Below are 21,606 nucleotides of genomic sequence, written 5' to 3' on the forward strand. Positions count from 1 at the left end.
TACTTCCTGAGAATCCTTCCCTAATATCCCTTAATCTAGCAAAAAGCCAACACACATTTATTTGTTTCCTTTGGTTAAAAAAGTGGTGAATCAAGGAACATGAACCTCTAATGTTCTTAGATGGAAGTGAAGGCCAATTCAAAGCCCTTTGGCAGAAATGGGATTCCCCACCCACACTCCCCCACCCCTGCCCCATGGTAGAGGCCGTAGGTATTTCCTTGGCAAGGAAAAACTTAAGAAAGAGTAAAACAGATATTCAAACAAAAGACACACACAGCCGCAACTCAACCCTCACTTGTCCCTGTCTTACAAGCCATAAGAAGCTAGGAAATCAGAAAATACTGAGGGTCTAGATCAGAAACTACTTGGTCCATCACCTCAGAGAAGATAGCCATCTCCACTCTAGGTGAGGCAAGCGAAACAGTTAGCCAGCACAGCAACTTCGGGCTCTGCACAGAGCTGCCCACCTTAAATGTAAGCAAGGTGAAAACAGTCAGTATGGTAGATACAGGTCCATAGAAAATGAAGAGAAATGGTAATTTAAAAAGCACTTGGAAGTCTAAGAGCCTAGTCTGGGAGAAGGTTACAGAACAAAATCCCCCATAAGAGCTTGAATTTGCACAACCATATTCACATATGAGCTAAAGCAAAGAAAAGTAAAATGCAGAGCTATGAAAACAAATCAAGAACAAACAGTAGGGGCACCTGGGTGGCTCAGAGGTTTAACCCTCTGCTTTCAGGGTCCTGGGATTGAGCCCCGCATCGGGCTCTCTGCTCAGCAGGGAGCCTGCCTCTCTGCCTACTTGCGATCTCTCTTTCTGTCAAATAAATAAATAAAAATCTTTAAAAAAAAAAAAAAAAGAACAAACAGTATTACTGAACTAATAGATTGTCAAGTAGCGAGGAGAATGGGTTACACAGCTGGAAGTCAGATTACTAACCTAGCAGTAAGGTTTGAGTTAATCACAGGTGAATGGACACGGAAAAAACAAAGAGCAGGATGATAAACAGTAAAGTCAGTGACGGTCTATCATAACAAAATTGGTATTCCTGAAGTAGAACCTAGCAAATGAAGAAAGAGTAGGAAGATGTAAAATTGAATCTTCAGGTATTCCCAGGACGATACAGGATGGCTGACATTCTGACATTTTCTAGTAAAGGTGTTGATGTTCAGTCTAATTCTTGACCAGTCTTCAGACCTCAGATAACGCTTCTTCATAGGAGGAGTCCCGTTGCCTCCTCAAGTCGGCCTGGTCCCTAGTACGCACTCTCAGAGCACATTGTGCTGGATCACAGTGTGGATTACTGCTGCATTTTGTACTCGTAATTGCTCTCGTAAGTGCTCGTAATTGCTATTTGTATCTTTCTTCCCTACTAGACGAAAAGCTTGGTAAGGCCAGGGTGTCTGTTTTATTCGGTAATGGTCACACAGTGTCTAGCTGAGTATCCGCATGTACTAGGTGCCTCACTGGTTCTTACTTAATGAGTAAGAGAGCGGACAAATACTATTATCAGAGCCTTATAAAATATTTTAATACCTTTGTAAGGCTAATCTCTCCTCGCTACTTTTTTTTTTTTTTTTGAGATTTTATTTATTTGACAGAGAGAGACACAGCGAGAAAGGGAGCACTGGTTGGGGGGAATGGGAGAGAGAGAAGCAGACTCCTTGCTGAGCAGGGAGCCCGATGCCGGGCTCCATCCTGGGACCCTGGCATCATTACCTAAGCTGAAAGCAGACGCTTAACCACTGAGCCATCCAGTACTCACAGCTCTTTTCTTTGGTGAAGTGCTACATCCAAATGGATACTTCATGATGAAATCTATGTCCATTTGAATAAGACTGTTCAAATATGTTTATAATTTTATAAAATTAGTTTTGGGCTCTTATGCTTTGTTACATAAGAAACAATGAATTATATGTTCCTCAATAATATGTTTGTTTTTCTCCTTTTTTGAAACCTGCTAAGTTTGGAAGACTCCTTGAACTCTGTCATCCTATTCACAAGAAATACCAGTTGGCTGTTACTAAACTTTTTGGCCGGTACATGGTTGCCATTGTTGTAGCCTCTGAAAAGGTAGCAAAAGATTGTATTCGATTTCTGAAGGAAGAAAGAGCTGAACCGGAGACATTCCTTGCTCTGGATTACCTTGATGTAAGAAATTTGTAATATTTATTAGTGCTTAGTCGTGATAAAATCTTGTCTTTTAAAGTGTGTCTTTATTGCCATAAACTATGGTAGTGATTGAAAAAATCATAGCTTGGATGTCAGTTAGTCATTCGAATGGCTGGTGTTAATGTATCGGTAGGCGAAGAATGATCATTTTTTTTTAAGATTTTTATTTATTTGAGAGAGCGAGCGAGAGAGTGTGAGCCAGGGGGGGAGGCAGAGGAGAGGGAGAAGCAAGCTCCCTGCTGAGCAGGGAGCCCGGTGTGGAACTCATCCCCGGACCCCGGATCATGACCTGAGCTGAAGGCACATGCTTAACTGACTGAGCCACCCAAGCGTGCCAAGAATAATAATTCTTGATTTTATATTTCTTCCTAAATTAGTTTTGCTATAATTCTACCTTGATGATTTTGAGAACATTACTTTAGCTTACTTGCCAGCAATTTCTTTTGTTCCATAGCGAACTGTGGGAACAGTTAAGACGTATGGTCTCTCCATGAAATGCCAAACCTGATCTCAGCTGTTAAATATGCAGCCCCAGAGTGACAGACATTGCAGTAAACACTCAGCAGCCCTTGGTGCACAGACTAAATTTGGGGCCTTTAAGTATGTATTGAGAGGCGTTCGGGGATCCAGAGTAAATTCCTGGGGCAGGACTTTGCTGTTATTGTAGCTGATGCCCTTTACTGGTTTTTTTATTGCTCACTAAGGAAAATGCCTCCTTGTTCCAGCTCTGAAGATGCTGAGCGGCAGGTGCTGTACACTGGTTAGAGCTCGTGCCCTAGCCTGGGCTGCCGGCCGCTCACTCCCAGTCCCTCGGTGGCATTACTTCTCGGTGGCTTCTTCTCATAAAAACGAGGTCATTCTTGCTGTTCTTCAGTAATCATTGCAGATGCTTTTTAAAAAAATATATTTACAAACCCAGCTTGGAATTCGTATCAAAGAAGGTCTGGAGGCTTTCCTGGTCATGATGTGCCACTCTTTTGACACCTATTGTAAATGGGTATTATCTCCCACTGGACCCTAATTTTGAGAGTATGGAACATCTCTCATGCATTGTTTTGTCCTAACCAGTCAGTGGCAGAGTTGAATCTGGAAATTATGTCTTCTGGCTTTTTGCTGAAGTGTGTTTTCTTTAAATGTTACATGAGCCACAACATATATAGTTCCTCGGGTTCTTGTCAAAATTTTATTACAAATAAGTATGTACTGTTAAATTTTTTTTTTTTGCTGTTATGCTTATTTATGCCTTTTGAGGATGTAGTATTTGGTTTTTAGTGTATCTAATATATCAAATATTTTTTAACCTTTTAGATCAAGCCAATCAATGAAAGATTAAGGGAGATAAAAGGCTGTAAAATGGTGATTGATGTCATAAAGACTCAGTTTCCTCAGCTGAAGAAAGTAATTCAGTTTGTGTGTGGAAATGGCCTTGTCTGTGAGACTGTGGAAGAAGCAAGGCATATCGCATTCGGTGGACCTGAGAGACGGAAAGTAAGAGGCTTACATCATACTCTGGGATAACTTGAAGCAGTATTTATAAGACTAACATACTATATCCACATAAATATCTATATGTTTTCATAGGCTCTCTTTCAGGAGGAAAAGTAGTGTAAAACCAAAGACAGTTATGGCTTTAGTGGTTGTTATTATAATGTTCGGTTGAATTTTCAAAAAATTAATTTCTATTATATTCTCCATTATCATAAATTATATTTTGGAAATTAGATTTATTGTAATCATAGCCTAAATAAATGTCCTTGGTGAATCTCTGATTTTTTTCCTGGCATTCACATATGTAATGCATGTGTTTCTGAATACCAGGGGAAAGATTTTAGGTACTTATTTTAGTTCTTCCATAGCTTAATGCAGACACTATCCTTTTACACATTCAAGGTTTTAACACATTTAAAGTTATAGAAATAGCGTAATTGAGATGAAGTCACTGAATCCTAATCTCAAGGGAATGATTTTGATTTTGATTTAAAAATATTGTTTTACTCAGTTGAACAGTTTCTATTTAGTAAAGGAATGTTAAATTCCTAAAATTACCTGTTTTTTTTTTAAACTATATTTGTGAAGTATGACCCAGTATCCAGGAGCCCAAGTTATGAATTAAGACCGGTGATGCTACTTAGTAATTAATTACATGACTTCAGGCTAATCTCTGCACTTCTAATTTTCTCATCTAAAATTGGGGAAATAATAGCACTTATTTTGTAGAGCTAGAGGGTTAAATTCAGTAATAATGTGCACAATTTCATTTGAGTGCCCAACAAATAGCTCTCACAAAGTGCTAATCATTTTTTTTTAACGATAGTTAATTTACACATTAGATCTAGAATGTCCACAGTTGCAAATTAATGCAAAACAGGCTCTTCTTATTAAAAGTAAGAATTTTCAGTATTAAACTTACTAGCTTATCTAATAACATGATTAATTTTTCAGACATTTTAGTACTTCTCTCAGTAATCTTTCTGAGAATTCAGTCACTGTTTTAGTAATCACTGTCATTGATTTCTACATATTAAATTTAAGGAGGCAAAATAAGTGAGCTACTAAGGTACCTTATTTGGCTATCTAATTATGCTATAATAGATTTTTGTATCTTTGTAAAATGTGTTTTTAAAATTGGCTTTTGAAGATTTATGTGATCAATTTAAAGAAGTCACATGAAGGCAAGATTGTTTAATCCTTTCCTTCATTCAGCACATGTTTATGGCTTACCTCTTGTTTGCAGTAACTAATGCCTTAGTCCTGCAAGACTGATTCTTGTTTTCTTTTCATTATTTCAGAATTTTAATCTGCTTCATTTGTCTTATTTGTATCTTAAATATAGTCTAGAGACTTTTATCTTCTTCCTATCATTATTATTCCATCTATAGAATTTTCTCTGTTTTAGGATGTGTAAAATGTTTAGATAGATGTCACATTTTCTCAGGAATCATCTGATGTCTTCATTGTGCTTTTGGTTTTCCAGGGACTTGATTATCTTTCTATAGACTTGATATCATGTTTTAGAATTTTTTTAATTCAAATACTGCAGGTGAAATCACAAAATGATATTTTATATATAAACTACATACAGTGTATACAAACTACATAATATAAGTTAGAGCAGTTCTGCTAAGCTATAGTTTGAGCATCAGGATTTTTATGATAACTCAATTTTTAAATATTTTTAAAATTTACATGGCAAAATTTTAAAATCTGGAACCTATTTAAACACGTGATTATTCCACTTATTTGCTTCCTTTCCCACAAACTAGATGATTGTTACTCAGAAAAGTATATGGGAAGGTTTATGCTTTGCCTTTTTAATATGGTAGGGCAGAAAACAGACCCAGAAAAATGTCATTAACTAGCTAATAATTCATGAAAAGTCATTTTTCCAAAAATTACAACACTGAGCAAAAGAATAAAATTCAGGGTACAATAATTTGAAAAAATGGTGCCATCTGGAATAGAATATGGCTGAATCTAAACTTCACACTTGATATCAGAATACATTTTGAATGGATTTGAAGTATAAATGTAAGAAATGAAATTGTAGGTATACTTGGAGAAAACATGGAGAATTTATTCTTAATGTCAGAAAAAAATAAGACCTTTTCAATATGACAAAAAACTCAAATCTATAAAGAGTGAGCACATGTACATAAATCTAAAGAAATTCTGCATGGCAAAAAGGACCATAAACAAACTCAAGAGACATGGCAAACCAGGGACAACAATTACAGCTCATGGGAAAGAGCAGATTTTCCTGCAAATCAATGAGGAAAAGAACACAAGGTAGAAAAATGGACAAAGGATATGAATATTTTATAAATGGAAATAAAATTTTCTTAAATATTTCTTAAATATGAAAACTCATCCTCCCTTAAAATATGGGAAATGCCCATTAAAATCACACCGAAATACTCATTTCACCTGTCAGATTGAGCAGTGTTAAAAAAGTTTGATTAACACTTTATGAAGAAAGAGGCTCTCCCACTTACTGCTGTAGGAATATAAATTCGTATCAGTTCCATGAAGGGCAGTTGTACCAGTTGTGGTTTTTAGGAACTTCACTTACAGATAAACTCACATGTATATGAAATGGTGCATATACAAGATTTATTTATTAAACACTGTTATGTAACAGGAAAAATTGGAAACAATCTAGATAAGACTAGTCCAATAAAATTATAGAGCTTTCATAGAAAGGAATACCATGCAACCTTAAATAAGAATAAAGTTCTCTATATACAAGTATGGGACAGTCTCCAAGATCTATTCAGTTTTTTTAAAACTAATATGTAGACTAGTGTATAGTATGTGACCATCTGTGTAAAATAGTGAGGAAATAAGAGATATGCATGTATCTGTTTATGAAAAGCATTTCTGGGCAAATCCATAAGAAATTCACAGCATTGATTATTTCTTGGGAGGAAGGCACATGGGTGGCAAGGGCCAGGGGAGTTTTCCACTTTACAGTCTTGTATCTTTTGAACTTTGAAATATTTGACTCTCTTATCTGTTCAGAAATAAAATGATAAAGTATATCATTTTTCATTTTCATTTATCATTTCATTTCATGAAAATTTTCATTTTCATACCAGTGAAAGGCAACTTTAAAAAGATGTATAATCTGGGATGCCTGGGTGGCTCAGTGGGTTAAAGCCTCTGCCTTCGGCTCGGGTCATGATCCCAGGGTCCTGGGCTCTCCGCTCAGCGGGGAGCCTGCTTCTTCCTCTCTCTCTGCTTGCTGCTCTGCCTACTTGTGATCTCTGTCAAATAAATAAATAATTAAAATAGTAATAAAAATAAAAATAAAAATATGTATAATCCACATAACATAAAAATTATAAAATCTATGTTAGCAGTTTATAACACTGAGATTCTATTTCTTGAAACAGTTGAAGTTGATGCAGTAGAATGGTTGGTAATCCTGCTGAGAATACATTTTAATGCCAAAGAATTTTTTTTTCTACCCCATACCTCTTGAACTTTAATGTTATTTAAAAATTCCTCTAACTCCTTATTTTAAATGAAATTCCAATTGTGTTAGTGAGGTTATTTTTCAGGAATGTAACCCCCCACGTAGGCATAGGACTATTGCTCAGGCCGCTTAATATAAGCTATAAATCAAGGAAATTACAGGCTGGAGATAAAAATTATCATCCTTCTGAGATAGGAATTTGACTGTAAATCAAATGAAAATAGGTTATCAAGATTATGCTTACCTTTAGAAGAAATAAATTGTTTTAATAAACCCAGGAACTATTAAAACCCCTAAGATCCATAAATACTATGAGTTGTTGCTCACTACGTTTTTGCAATTGAAGGAGGTGTATAACATGGTGGTTGAGAACATGGGCATAGATGTTTGACCAACTTGGACTTGAGTCCCCACGTATGGCCTTAGGCAAGTTACCCGATATCTGTTAGCCCCTATTTATAAAATGGAAATACTGGCTACCTCATGGGCTTGTGACCATGGAATCAAATAGCATTCGTGTGCTCCATCGAGCACAGTGGAGGCATATAAATGGCTGCAGTAGCAACAGCAACAGCCAACCGAGCAGTAAAGGAAGAACCTCCGAAAACCATTGTTTGTACCCCCTGCTCACAGCGGAGGAGTTGCCTTGCGACGGGGAGGAGGTTGCTGGCACTGTAATCCCACATGCAGTGCGGCACGTTCTTAGTCGTGCAGAGTTCTTGATACAGCTCTAAGCCAGCCCGCGTGGAGCTCCTTTGTCAGTATTAGGTTTGGTTTTTATATATCAGAAATAGAAATTAATAAACGTGCAGTTTAGAAACTTTGGAAAATAGAGCTCAAAAAGGAAAACGAAAACCATCCCTAACTTGTTTCTTAGAATACAGTTGCCAAAGAAGATGTTTGGGCATACTTCTATTCAAAAACTATTCATTGTTTATCTGAAATTCACATTTAACTGGGCATGCTGATTTCTGTTTGCTAAATCTGGCATCTGACTCTAGAAGGATCTAGTGTGTACTGTGGTATCTATGCTATATACTTGGAAATCAGTTTTATCCCTTAACTTTTGTAAGTTTTGTTTTTACATTGGGTCTCAAGACCCAATTATACATGTAAAAACAAAACTTACAAAAGTTTTGTAAGACCCAATTATATGAGATCAAGTATATATTTACTTAACTTTTCTTCACTTTTTTGGTGGTATGACTTCTGTATTTTAATTTTAATCCAGTATTTATTTTGATATGTTTTGTTTTGTTAGATGTAGGTATTAGCTTTCCCCCAACCATTAAATGACACATTTCCCCCAACCACTAAATGGTTAATTACCTGCCCCAACATCATATATTGAAAATCTTTCTTTTTCTACCTGCTTAATTGAATTCAGTGATTTTTCATTATAATAATATGGATTATTACACTTGGTTCTTTTTTCACATACTGTAATTTATCTCTAGTATTTGTAGATATTTTATTGCATATTTATATTTATTATAATCTTTATTTTAATTTATAAAATCTAATTTCTTTCAGAAAATAATCAGAATATACCTTTTGAATAAATAAGTAAAATATTAGCATACAAGCATTGTAAAATCAGCCTGTCTAAATTTATGTTCTTTCTGAATCTTGATCTCCTGCATTTAATTTTACTCTTCTAGCCAAATGAAGTTCTGGTTTTGCCTCAAGGATTTCCTTGTAACCTCTATAATCCCCAGGCTTTTCTGATCATACCTCCTAAACATTTCTCAAATCTTTTTATTCATCCTATCTACTATTGGCTGATTTCTTACCATAGCCTCTGGTTCACTTGGACCAATCCATTTTCCAAATAGTTGGCAGAGTGGTGTATTTAAAGCTCCCGTCCGATCGTTTCTCTCTCCTGTGTGCTGTATCGCCCCAGTCGGTGCTAGTCCGAGGCCATGCCCTTCGTAAACCTCATCAATCCCCGACTGTACTCATTCCCGGGGCTTCCTCTGACGGCGCGCAAAGAGCTCAGCCACCTGCCCTGCCTGCTAGCCTCGCCTCTAAGCTGGTCCTCAACTCTCACTTTACCTTCTAGGGATTCTAAACCCTGACGCCCCGCCTTCCCCAGCCCACCGGGTCACACCTGCGCACACACTGTCTGCTGGCGGGTCTGCGCTCTGCTGCCCGAGTTCCGCCACCGCCACCGCCCCGCTCCTGGCTGCGTCCGACCTGACTGTGTCAGCGACTGCCGCTGCCTGCGTGGTGTCTCCCCGTCCGGTCCTTGCTCAGAAACCTGATCTCACTGTGGAGCAGTCTAGAAGGGGCCATGGAAGGAAACGGCACTTCCTCAGTGGGCCTGCTGGAAACTTTCTTAGTCGAACCCTCTCCCTTCCTTCTTGACGTGCAGACCCAGTAGCTAGAGCTGTAGGGTTCTCCTGGACTGCGGAGTGGCTTGGAAAATTACGTGAGGGATGCACGTCACTGGTGACACATCGTCACGCAGTACAGGAAGCTTTACGGAGAACCTGAAAGCGGAGGAGCCTATGTGGGTCTTCACCTCGCATTCAAGAGCGGGTGGCTTGGCCCAGCAAAACCAGCACGCGCTAACGGTGTTCAGGAGAGCGATGCCGCCTCCATACCGCTTTAGGTTTGTCCGCAGAAGCTGCAGGAGCCCGCGGAGTGTGTGGCAGTGGCTTCCTGGTCAGGCGACTAACTGCCTCCCCTGAGGAGCTCGCTTTCCATGCCTCTGCTCTGGCCGTCCGGTGAGATCTAGTCTTTTCCAAAGAGCCATTTCCGACCCAATGAGCAGACTCCTTGCCAGGCTAACAGCTGGGAAGGAGGGGAGCCTCTGAGTCCTTCCAGAAAATCACAAGGCTACTACCTCCCTTGAAGAGTCGTTCACATACTAAAGGTGACAGAGCAATATTCTATCAGGAGACCAGAGCCACCATACAAGCCTGCAACACGCACCTCTGACTGCGAGGGACAGAAACGGGGTTTCCTCCTGACTGACTTCTAACTAGCTCCTCTGACATCATGAAAACCTCCCCTCTCCAGGAAGCCTTCTGTGGAGAAGCTGGGTGGGACCCCCGGTTTTATGCTTCCAGATTACTCTGAGTATGATTCTAGCCTCTCCTCCTAGCAGGATTCCCCGGGGTCAGTGCCGTATGTCACTCCCTCCGGTCGCTCCGGTGTCAGTACGGAATGTCTCAAACACATGGCACGCGGGGAAAGTTTGAATGAAGGAATGAATGAGACTCCTGTTTGTTGGCTTTTTTTCCCAAGCTCACATTGCTGGTTCCAGTCTTCCCCCGGTGGTCCTCCTGCTTTCACTAAATGATCAGAAACACTTGCAAAACAATAAACTTGAAGCTATTTTATGCCTTTGACTCCATTTAAATTTTTTTCTTGGTCCCCGTTTCATATGCACCTTGGAGAATGTGCTCTGTTTAGTATCCTAATGTTGCTAAGGCTAATTTCATAATATGCCATTGACATGTGATAACAAGTTCTTCAAAATACAGGATTATACAATGCAAGTTATTTGAAATAAAATACAAGTATCTTTGATGTTTGCTTCTCAATATCAAATATGTTTGGAACTAATATACAATTTATTTTTTTAAGATTCTTTTTTTTTAAAGATTTTATTTATTGGACAGAGATCACAAGTAGGCAGAGAGGCAGGCAGAGAGAGAGGAAGGGAAGCAGGCTCCCTGCTGAGCAGAGAGCCCGATGTGGGGCTCAATCCCAGGACCCTGGGATCACGACCTGAACTGAAGGCAGGCTTAAGTTGGCTTAACAGACTGAGCCACACAGACACTCTAATATACAATTTATTTTGAACCTTTTTAACTGCTAGTAATTTGTTGTCTAGAACTGCTTTGGGCCTTAGCAAAACAGAATGTTCTGTTTGTGATTTGTATGTTGGCTAGTGCCATTCATAAACTAGGTATTTTATCAGTAAATTTCAGTAAATGGTTTTCTCATCTATAAATTCTCAGCTGTAAAAATTGCCATATTATATCCTATTTTTATCTTCCTTATATGCATTTCTCCAGGATAAAATGTTTTTAATTTTACAGACAGTAGCTCTTGATGGAACATTATTTTTAAAATCTGGGGTGATCTCTGGAGGGTCAAGTGATTTAAGATACAAGGCTAGATGCTGGGATGAGAAGGAGATAAAGACCTTAAGAGACAGAAGAACCCAGCTGATCCAGGAATTAAAGGTAAGCCATGCTGTAAAAGTGGTAGAATACTAAATTGTAGAATAATTGTGTTTTTAAATTAATCTGTTGGTAATAAATATTATCATGCCTATACTTTAAAAAATTCAAGTCAAAAATTTCAAGTAAAGCAAAACAATAAAATTATAGACAATATTTCTTTAACCTGTCCTTATATCTCAGTGATATTTGCTGAACACAGTTAGATACAGAGCCTCTGGAAATTTCCTCTGTCTACGAAATCTATGTATTATTTTTCCTATTTGTTTTATGATGTGCTTTTGCTACAAATAGTTTTTGCAACAAGCTTTTTTATTTAACACTATAATATGGACATGCTTTTATCTTTTTTTTTACTATTTTTTTTTATTTTATTTTTTCAGTGTTCCAAGATTTGTTGTTTATGCACCACACCCAGTGCTCCATGCAATATGTGCCCTCCTTAATACCCACCACCAGGCTCACCTATCTTAACATACAGAAAACTATTTATTTTTAGTGAATCCTGGCTGGTATTTCATTGTATAGGTTGTGTTTACTTAACCAGTCTCCAATAATGGATATTTTGGATTTTGCTATTACAAACGAGGTGGCATTAAACATTCTTTAGAAACGGAGAAAAGCACAGTACCCAGGAGTATCAATTCTGTGGCCGTGCTGCCCGAGTTTGAATCGTGGCTCTGCAACTTACTAGTGGTAGGATCTTGGGCAAGTTACCCAACCTGTTTTCCCACCTACAAAATGGGTATAATAAAAGTACCTTCCTTTTAGGGTTATTTTAAGGATCAAATCACATAATCCAGTTAAAATACTTAAAAACAGTTCCTGGCATGTGGGAGTATTATATAAACATTTATTGTTATTATGTAAAATATCTTTATTTGTATAAATATGTCTCTAAGATGAATTCCCATATGTGGAATTTCTGGGTATAAGGATATGTACATTTATACTACTGACAGGTGTTGCTAAGTTACCATCAAAAGAACACTGGTAGTATTTTAAGTCCCTGGATTGCAACATGAAATATTAGCAGATATCTCCATCTTTGCCTGGTTAAGAAAATATATGTATGATCCAATTGTTTTAGTATGTATTTCTTAAATTATACCCGAGATTGAACATTTCCGCTTGTAATTGTTTCTTTGTAAATTTTCTTCACACTGCTTATTTCCTGTGCACATTTTTCTATAAGGTTGCCTATTATTTTATTACCCACCCTAAGAATTATTTGTATGAATAAATTAGTTCTTAGTCATATATGATTTTTCTTTGGGTTAATTGAGGTATAATCTATATGCAATAACCGCCACCCATTTTAAGCGTGTGATTCAGTAAGTTTGAACAAATGTATGTAGTCATGTAATTGCCCCCACAGCCACAGAACATTTCCATCATGCCCTGGTTTCTTTGTAGTCAGCCTCCTCCCTGGACCCTGGACTGAGAGCGGGGAAAACAGTAGCACCTCTTTCATCGCTATTGAAAGGGTTAAGTAGTTTAATAAATGTGAACTTGGTAGAACACTGGTAAGGGCTCAATAAAAGTGAGATATTGTTTAGAATATCTATGAAACACTTTAAAAACTGATTATATGCTCGTCCATAATTGAAACTTCATTAGCTTTCTAAAAGGTCATCTTGATTATAACTTAATGAAGTTAGAAGTAGTGACTTAAAAATTGTTTGCATAGAAATTAAGAAAGGCACTTGTAGATAGTTTGGGGATCAAAGAAGTAATCAAAAGGCAAATTACAAAGTGTCTCAAACGTGATAAATGGGAAGTCTTAAGACACATATAAGTTACATCAAGAAGAAATACCTTCATTATCAAAGAAGAAAGATGAGACATCAGGACATTTATTACTTTAAGAAATTAGAACAACAAACCACAATAAACAACAGAAACTTACAATGGAATTTTTAAAGTTGAAATTAGAAGACAAACCAAATAGAAAAGGACCAGTGAATCTAAAAGCTGTTCTTTTGAAAGACTAATAATAATAATAAACTCTTTGCAATTCTAATAAAGGAGGAAAAGTGAGAATCAAAAATAGACTAGGCATGAAAAGGCTAAAACAATTTAAAGAGAATCTTATGAGCAAGTAACTATATAATAAAAATAATTAAAAACCTGAAAGGGTTGGGCGCCTGGGTGGCTCAGTGGGTTAAGCCGCTGCCTTCGGCTCAGGTCATGATCTCAGGGTCCTGGGATCGAGTCCCGCATCAGGCTCTCTGCTCAGCAGGGAGCCTGCTTCCTCCTCTCTCTCTCTGCTTGCTTCTCTGCCTACTTGTGATCTCTCTCTGTCAAATAAATAAATAAAATCTAAAGAAAAAAAAAACCTGAAAGGGAAGATTTTCAAAAATACATAATTAAAAATAAAAATATAAAAACAGATATATAAATAAAGATTGACCAAAAACAAATGGAACATTTGAAAAGTTAAGCAATGGCAGGCAGTGGTGTAGTCTGCTGATCCAGTCCCTAAACACAATGTCTTCCTTTCTTTCTGGGCTCTATTAAAGAGTCATAAAAACAAAACAAAGCAACTTGATTTCCCAAGTTTCATTGTAGCTGCCTGTGGCCATGTAACAGTTTTAGAGGTATAAATGAAAGTGTTGGTATTATCTCCTGCATTTTCTTCTTCCTTACTGGAATGCAGTCAGGTGGTCTGGAGATGCAGTAGACATCTTGTACCAAGAGACGGCAAGCATGAGGATAAAACCATTGTTCTAAGAAGTTAAAAGTTAGGGGCGCCTGGGTGGCTCAGTGAGTTAAAGCCTCTACCATCGGGTCAGGTCATGATCTCAGGGTCCTGGGGTCGAGCCCCACATCGGGCTCTCTGCTCGGCAGGGAGCCTGCTTCCCCCTCTCTCTCTGCCTGCTTCTCTGCCTACTTGTGATCTCTGTCTGTTAAATAAATAAATAAAATCTTTTTTAAAAAAAAGTTACATTTATTGTTGAAGAACTGCATTGCCCTAGACAGCTTTTGCGTGAGAATCGTAAACCCACATTTTTTTTAAAGCCACAGTTAGTCGAGTGACCCACCTTTGAAAAAACACACCAGGAAAACAAAACAGCAGCTATGGAAAATAGTAGAAAATTCAAAATAAAATTATCAAGTGACCCAGTAATTCCAGTTCTGGATATATACTCCAAGGAATTTAAAGCAAGGTCTAGAGGAGATAGGTATACATCATTCACAGTAGACAGACCGTAGAAGCAACCCAAAGTGTGCATCAGTAGATGAGCAGACAAATAAATATGTTCTGTACACAAAATGATATATTCAGCCTTAAGAAGGGAGGACATCCTAACACATGCTCCACAATGGACGAACATTATGCTACATGAAAACAGCCAGTCACAAAAAGACAAGTATGGTGGATTCTACTTCCACGAGGTCCTTAGAGTCATCAGATTCATGGAGACAGAGAGTAGAATGGCGGGTGCCGGGGACTGAGGGGGGAGGAGAATGAAGACTTGTTCGTGGGCACAGGGCTTCAGTTGTGCACGATGAAAAGACTTTTGGCGATGGGCTGCACAACATCAGTGATGCACTTAAGCACTATGCACTGTACGCTTAAAAATGGTAACGATGGTAAATTTTAGGTCGTGTATATTTTACCACTGTTTAAACAAAGATTCTTGATGCTTCATGGGTTTACAGCTGAGTTCTAATAGAATTCTAATCTTAAGCCATAAACTTGCCAGTTTATTTTATAAAGTTAATATAACTTTAATTACAAATATTATAAAGATACTACAAAAATAAAACTGGAGAATGACTTCCCTTGTGCATGTAAGTGCATAATTCCTAAATTAAGTATCAGTCTAGAGAATTCAGCAATGTAGTAAAAGAAAAATACATCTGCCTAAACAGATGGATTTGTTCCAAGAAAATAAGGATGTTCTAATATTAACTAATCAGTCAACATAGTTGAAGGCAGGAGAAAATTCATATGATATGTAAAAAGGTATTTGATAAAGTTTAGGAGGTAGTCCTTATTAAAGTGCTAAGTAAAAGAGTAAGATTGGAAATTATTTAAATAAATCACTTTTACCAAAGATCAACAGATGTAATTGCTTAAATGGTGGAATATTAAAACCATTTTATTTATTTACTTTATTTCAAAGATTTATTTGAGAGAAAGAGCATGGGAGTGGGGGGAGGTGCAAAGGGAGAGGGAGAGAGAAGCTCAAGCAGACTTCACGCTGAGCACGGCCTGACGCAGGGCTCCATCCCATGCCCCGAGACCATGGCCTGAGCCAGAACCATGAGTGGGCACTTAACTGACGGAGCTACCCAGGTGCCCCAACATTAAAACCATTTCATGTAAAATCAGGAAGTAGAGATATCTACTGTCCCCATTATTAAATAATGTGGTCTTGAAAGTTATACTAAATACAGTTAGACACAAATAATTTGTATAAATCTTTGAAAGGAGAAATACTAACTTTTTACTGATAAGATTATAGTTTTAAAACTACTAGATTAATAAGCTAATGTGAGGGCTACATAAATAAAACTTTTTTCTCTCAAGAAGCATCTAAAAGTTGGGGCGCCTGGGTGGCTCAGTGGGTTAAGCCGCTGCCTTCGGCTCAGGTCATGATCTCAGGGTCCTGGGATCAAGTCCCGCATCAGGCTCTCTGCTCAGCAGGGAGCCTGCTTCCTTCTCTCTCTCTCTGCCTGCCTCTCAGTGTACTTGTAATTTCTCTCTGTCAAATAAATAAATAAAATCTTTAAAAAAAAAAAAGAAGCATCTAAAAGTAGAAAATATTCTCATAGGAATAAATGTAAATCTAAAGGCACAGTAACTATTTAGAAAACTAAATCTTAATGAGAAACATAAAACAACAAAGAGGAAAGACTTACTATATTCTTGAGTTAGAAGTCCTCTAATTCATATATTACTAAATACAATTTTAATTAAAATATTATTGAGGATTTTTTAGTTTGCGAAAATGATATTCTGGTTCTTACAAATGAAGAGTTCCCTGAGACTATGAAAAAATTGTATGAAAGAGGATGGTAGAACTTGTCTTACCAGCATACAGAATTCTATTAGAAGCCATTGCAATCAAGCTGTGGTAGTTTTGGAGTAAAAATGGACAGATTAATGGAACAGAATAGGACCTCCAGAAACAGAGTCCACTATATTTGAAGATTCAGTATACAATAAAGACAGTGTTTTAATCTGGTAGGAAAAGGATGGATTATTTAGTAAAAGGTATTTGCTTATCTAGAGATAGTAATATTATACCCCATATTGTAACAAAAGTAAATTCCCGATGAATTAAAAACCTGAATGCAAAAAAAAATTTAAGTAAGGATAAAAGCCACTATATATACATTTTTTTTAAAGATTTTATTTATTTAACAGACAGAAATCACAGGTAGGCAGAGAGGCAGGCAGAGAGAGAAGAGGAAGCAGGCTCCCAGCGGAGCAGAGAGCCCGATGTGGGGCTCGATCCCAAGACCCTGGGATCATGACCTGAGCTGAAGGCAGAGGCTTTAACCCACTGAGCCACCCAGGCGCCCCTATATATACATTTTTTAAGTTTAAAATGAAGACTAGTTTCTATACCATCCAAGATTTCTCTATAAGTTGACATGAAAAAGGCCTTATGAGAGAACATCTGGGGAAAGGAGAAGATTAGACCGTTTGCAGAAAAGTCCATTGTCTAATCAACATGAGGAAGTGCTCAGTGGAATGGCAAAGGGAATACAAATTAAATTCAGATTACTCCACACCTATCCGTAAGGCTTGGGAAAAAATATATAAATGCTGGAGGCGATGTAAAGAAACATGTAGTCATACATTATAGAAACGTGACTTGTTACAGCTTTTAAGAAAGCAGTGGGAAGCAGCTCTTAGACACATGAATACCTTTGACCCATCGATCTCACCCTGAGAAATCTACAGTATGTTGCTGCCCCCTTGTTTGTAATGACAGAAACCTGCAAACAAAGTGATGGCCCTTCATTAAGAAAACAGTTAAATAACGGTACAATCACATCCTGGAATAATACACAGTCGTGTGCAACTGAATGAGAAAAACAGGAGATAGAAAAGCACATTCGGGGCGCCTGGGTGGCTCAGTGGGTTAAAGCCTCTGCCTTTGGCTCAGGTCATGATCTCAGGGTCCTGGGATCGAGTCCCGCATCGGGCTCTCTGCTCAGCAGGGAGCCTGCTTTCCCCTTCTCTCTGCCTGCCTCTCTGCCTACTTGTGATCTCTCTCTATAAAATAATAAATAAAATCTTTAAAAAATAAAAGAAAGAAAAGCACATTCAATAGGATTCTAAATTTATAAAACACAAGTGAAAAAAACCATACATAGGTGACTGTTACACATGTATTCATGTAAAGACTGGGAGTAAAATACAGAATATACATACACTAGAGTTAATTTGGTTGAGTAATGGGGTGGGTGAAGGAGGAAGGGAATGCTTCCTCTAAATTCATCCACTAAAAGCAAGGCTGATGCCATTTAGGTCACTCGTGTGCCTTGGGTGGAACACACACTTCCCATTCCTCATTTCTCACTCCTGTTTCCTACTAGAAAGTTTAGTCTCGAAGGTGCTGTAGGGCATTGTGGCCCCTCACTCCCATGTAGCTTGTGTAGTTAATTGCCTGTCTCTTATCAGAAGGGGGAAGATGTGGTGTGGGTGACTTATGACACATGGAAGCTCTTTAAAAAGTGAAAGTGCCTTTCTATTGTAAAATGTTCTATTTCTCTCTCTCTTTTTAGGATTTAATGAAGATACTTCGCAAGGAAGCAGATTTGAAACAAATACAGACTCTAGTACAAGGAACTCATACACGACTCAAATACTCCCAAAGTGAACTAGAGATGATTAAAAAGAAGCACCTTGCTGCTTTTTTCCGGGTAATATGGGCTTACAGAAAACTGGGTGGAGATGAGAGCCAAGACAGAGAACTTCAGGAATTACATTTCTATACGCTATAGAAATGTAATTTTTACACTTTACCCCATGATTGAGATTATATTCTACTTTATTTTTGTGGTTGTTAATCTTGACATTCAGCTGTTCCTCCATTTACCTTACCTCAGGGACTCCCTTTAAAAAAAAAAAAAAAAGGTTTTATTCATTGTGAAAGAGAAAGCGCAAGGAGAGGGGAGCAGCCGAGGGAAAGGGAGACGCAGGCTCCCCACTGAGCAGGGAGCCCCATGCGGGGCTCAATCTCAAGACTGTGGGATCATGACCTGAGCCAAAGGCAGACGCTTAACCCACTGAGCCATCCACATATCCCATAGGATTCCCTTTTTGTTCTAAAAGATCTCTTCACATTTGTTTGCTTCATTGTATAAAGGTAAAACAGTTCCATTGAAAAGAATCTTTCTCTTTTGTCATTAGGAACAGTCTCAGCTACAAAGTGAACTACTGAATATTGAGTCTCAGTGTGCCATGCTGAGTGAAGGCATCAAAGAGCGCCAACAAAGAATTGAAGAATTTCAAGAAAAGATAGACAAGGTCCTGAATGCTGTATTTATTACTGATGGACGTGTAAAATACAGTTGTAGACCAGATACCAGACTTAGGGCTTCTTGAGTATACTCTAAAGCAGTTTGATAAGTCCCGAGTTTTACTGGTTTGCCAAATGAGTTTCTCTGTGTCTTTGGAGAACCACTGCTGCCCCCTGGGGAGATAATGACCAGTGTAGTCACTCTGCTCTCCGGGCTCTCTTTGCCCATTGTAAGAATTACAGCCTCTTTCTTCTCCCACTGTCCTTACCACCAGAAAGGAAGACCCTTTCTTTCAGATTATCTTTTATAGTTACTCATTCCCTCAGTAATTATTTCTTGAACATTTGTTATGTATATGGGGTGCTTGGCTCTGATGCAACAAAGATTTGGTCATCTAGCCTCTGCTGATAAAATGACAGGACCTTTCCGACTTAATTCATTCTGCTCTTGATCCTCTCTAATCCTTAGAAAGTTGTCTGTCCCACTGTCACTTAATAACTTCCACCGATTGCTTTGTTCTGCCTTGTATCGCAAGATTTGAAACCACACTTCTGTTGCTCCTTAATTATCTCTTTTCCGGGTTAAGTACTCCTAATGCTTTAATCGTGGATTTAAAACCAGCTCTGGCAGCCAGCCTCTGGGTGCTCTGTTGTTTGTCAATGCCCAGAGCAAAGCTTAATGTCGGACTACTGCCCGGCCTGCGCGGAGTACCATGGCCTCAGCACGTGGAACTGACACCTTCCATAGGTTTGATTATCTAGTTATGTACATTGTAACTTGTCACTGCATCAATCATGTCCCATTCATATTTAATTTATATTCTGAAAGTTATTTTAATATGTCCTGCTGTTTAAAACAGGTCTCTCTTATCCTGTAATTATATATAAATGCAAGGCTTTAAAACTATCAAGGTTAAATGTTGTTTTGTTGGATTTGGCTCATTCTAGAGCTTCCAAATCTTTCTGTCTTAATTCTATGCTCCAGTCCTTTTGGCTTCTATTGCCCGAGACTCTGTAGTCATAAACACTCATATCTAAGGAATATTTTACTTATTTATGTAGAATGTTATACTATGGTGTGGCTAATATAAAGAAATGGTGCTGATTTGGTTTCCAACACTTCATAAAGCCAAAAGGGTTAATAAAGCCATTTATGAGCTTTTTTCTTTAGTTTTTAGAGTAAGAAATTTGAAAATAGAGGGTGTAGTTTGAGGAATTAAAGAAAAAAAAAAAAACAGTGGCTCCTCAGAGTACAATAATGCTTTTCAGATTAGTTTTTGGCCTAACATAGGAAATTCTTGGTGGGAAAAATTTAGGTTTAAGCATTGTCTGTATGTATACTTTCTTAAAATTAATTATTAAGCCAGTTATTTTGAAATAATTTAAAAGGTAGAAGATGAGATTTTCAAACACTTCTGTGAAGAAATTGGTGTGGAAAATATTCGTGAATTTGAGAAGAAACATGTTAAACAGCAACAAGAAATTGATCAGAAAAGGTATTTTTATTAGAAAATGTTAGTAAGCAACTCACATATATATAAGTGTAACTGCTATTTCTTTTTGTTTAGAGATTTATTTATCCATTTTAGAGAGAAAGAGTGGGGTGGGGACAAGTAGACTCCCTACTGAGTGTGGAACCCAGTGTGGGGTTTGGTCTCATGATCCATGAGATCTTGATCTGAGCCAAAACTGAGCCATCCAGGCTCCCCTGTAACCCTAATTTCTTAATTTAAGGCAATTGCAACTGAGTGAGTCTTTATTTCAGTTCATCAAGAAATAGCTAGTAAACATTCATATTCTTATGAAGAGCTATAATTCTTTTATTCCATAATTTTTTAAAGAGAAAAAGCATAAGTATACAAAATAAGAGAATGGGGACATAATTACACACATAGCAGTTATTTTTAAAATAGTAAGATAATTTAATTATTTCTCTGTAAATACCCATGTATGTGGATAAAATTGATAATCTTCAAGAAATAACATATTCCCAAGATAGAAAAATATAAGATCAGTTGCCATAAGAAGAGAACATGAAAAGCCTCTTACCCAGCACCCTCTTCCCCAGATTCACCAGGCACATGAGGTCTCACAAAGAATCATCCTAGTAAACATCACTGTTTAAAGTTTACTGAACTAGTAAACTTTAAAGGCACAAGTAACTTCATCATTTAATATTTAAACAAATGTTCAGTATTTAAACTGCTTCATACTATAGAAGAGGAAGAAACATCCTTTTATGAAATGAACATAATATTTAATAATACTGATGCAAAAATCCAAAAAATGTTATGTACACATCCCATAAGAAACTCTAAATCATTCTTATCTATAAATAATGAAATAAAATAAGGTTACCTAGAAACAAACAGTGCAACAACCCAACAAAACAATACACCATTATCTAGTGTGGGCCTCATTCCAGAAATAGAAGGGTGGTTCAATATAAGAAATTATTGCTATAATTTTTACCATATTAATGATCAAAGAAGAAAAATCACACAATCAACTCTAGAGAAGATGAAGTCACTTGACAGAATTCAGCATCCGTTCTTGATTTAAAAATCTTAAATATACTTTAATCTTTTAAAAAATTTTTATTTAAATTCATTTAGCCAACATATAGTACATCATTAATTTCAGCTAGAATACACCTTCTTCTAAATCAGCATCATGTTTTCATGGAGGAACACTAGGAGTGTTCCTAGTAAAGTGAGAAATGAGCAGAATATTCGGCATCACCACTCTTACCTAATGCTCTTCTAGCAATCCCA

At 37.5% G+C, this 21,606-nt stretch overlaps 1 protein-coding gene across 4 annotated transcripts in view; it reads left to right on the top strand.

Moving 5' to 3' along the window:
• Positions 1-21,606, top strand: part of SMC1B (structural maintenance of chromosomes 1B) — a 76,193-nt gene that overhangs the window by 29,317 nt on the left and 25,270 nt on the right. For all 4 annotated transcript variants that reach the window (XR_200775.3, XM_004771116.3, XM_004771114.3 and 1 more), the window contains 6 exons: positions 1,968-2,153; positions 3,483-3,662; positions 11,202-11,348; positions 18,096-18,233; positions 18,724-18,840; positions 20,222-20,328. Coding sequence is in view for 3 of the 4 variants with exons in the window: in XM_004771116.3 (XP_004771173.2) it covers positions 1,968-2,153; positions 3,483-3,662; positions 11,202-11,348; positions 18,096-18,233; positions 18,724-18,840; positions 20,222-20,328 (875 nt within the window). In the remaining variant the exon portion in view is untranslated. The remainder of the gene's footprint in view (positions 1-1,967; positions 2,154-3,482; positions 3,663-11,201; positions 11,349-18,095; positions 18,234-18,723; positions 18,841-20,221; positions 20,329-21,606) is intronic.

Source organism: Mustela putorius, unplaced genomic scaffold (assembly GCF_011764305.1).
Source record: "Mustela putorius furo isolate JIRA1106 unplaced genomic scaffold, ASM1176430v1.1 tig00000738_pilon_pilon_pilon, whole genome shotgun sequence".
NCBI classification, from domain to species: Eukaryota; Metazoa; Chordata; class Mammalia; order Carnivora; family Mustelidae; genus Mustela; species Mustela putorius.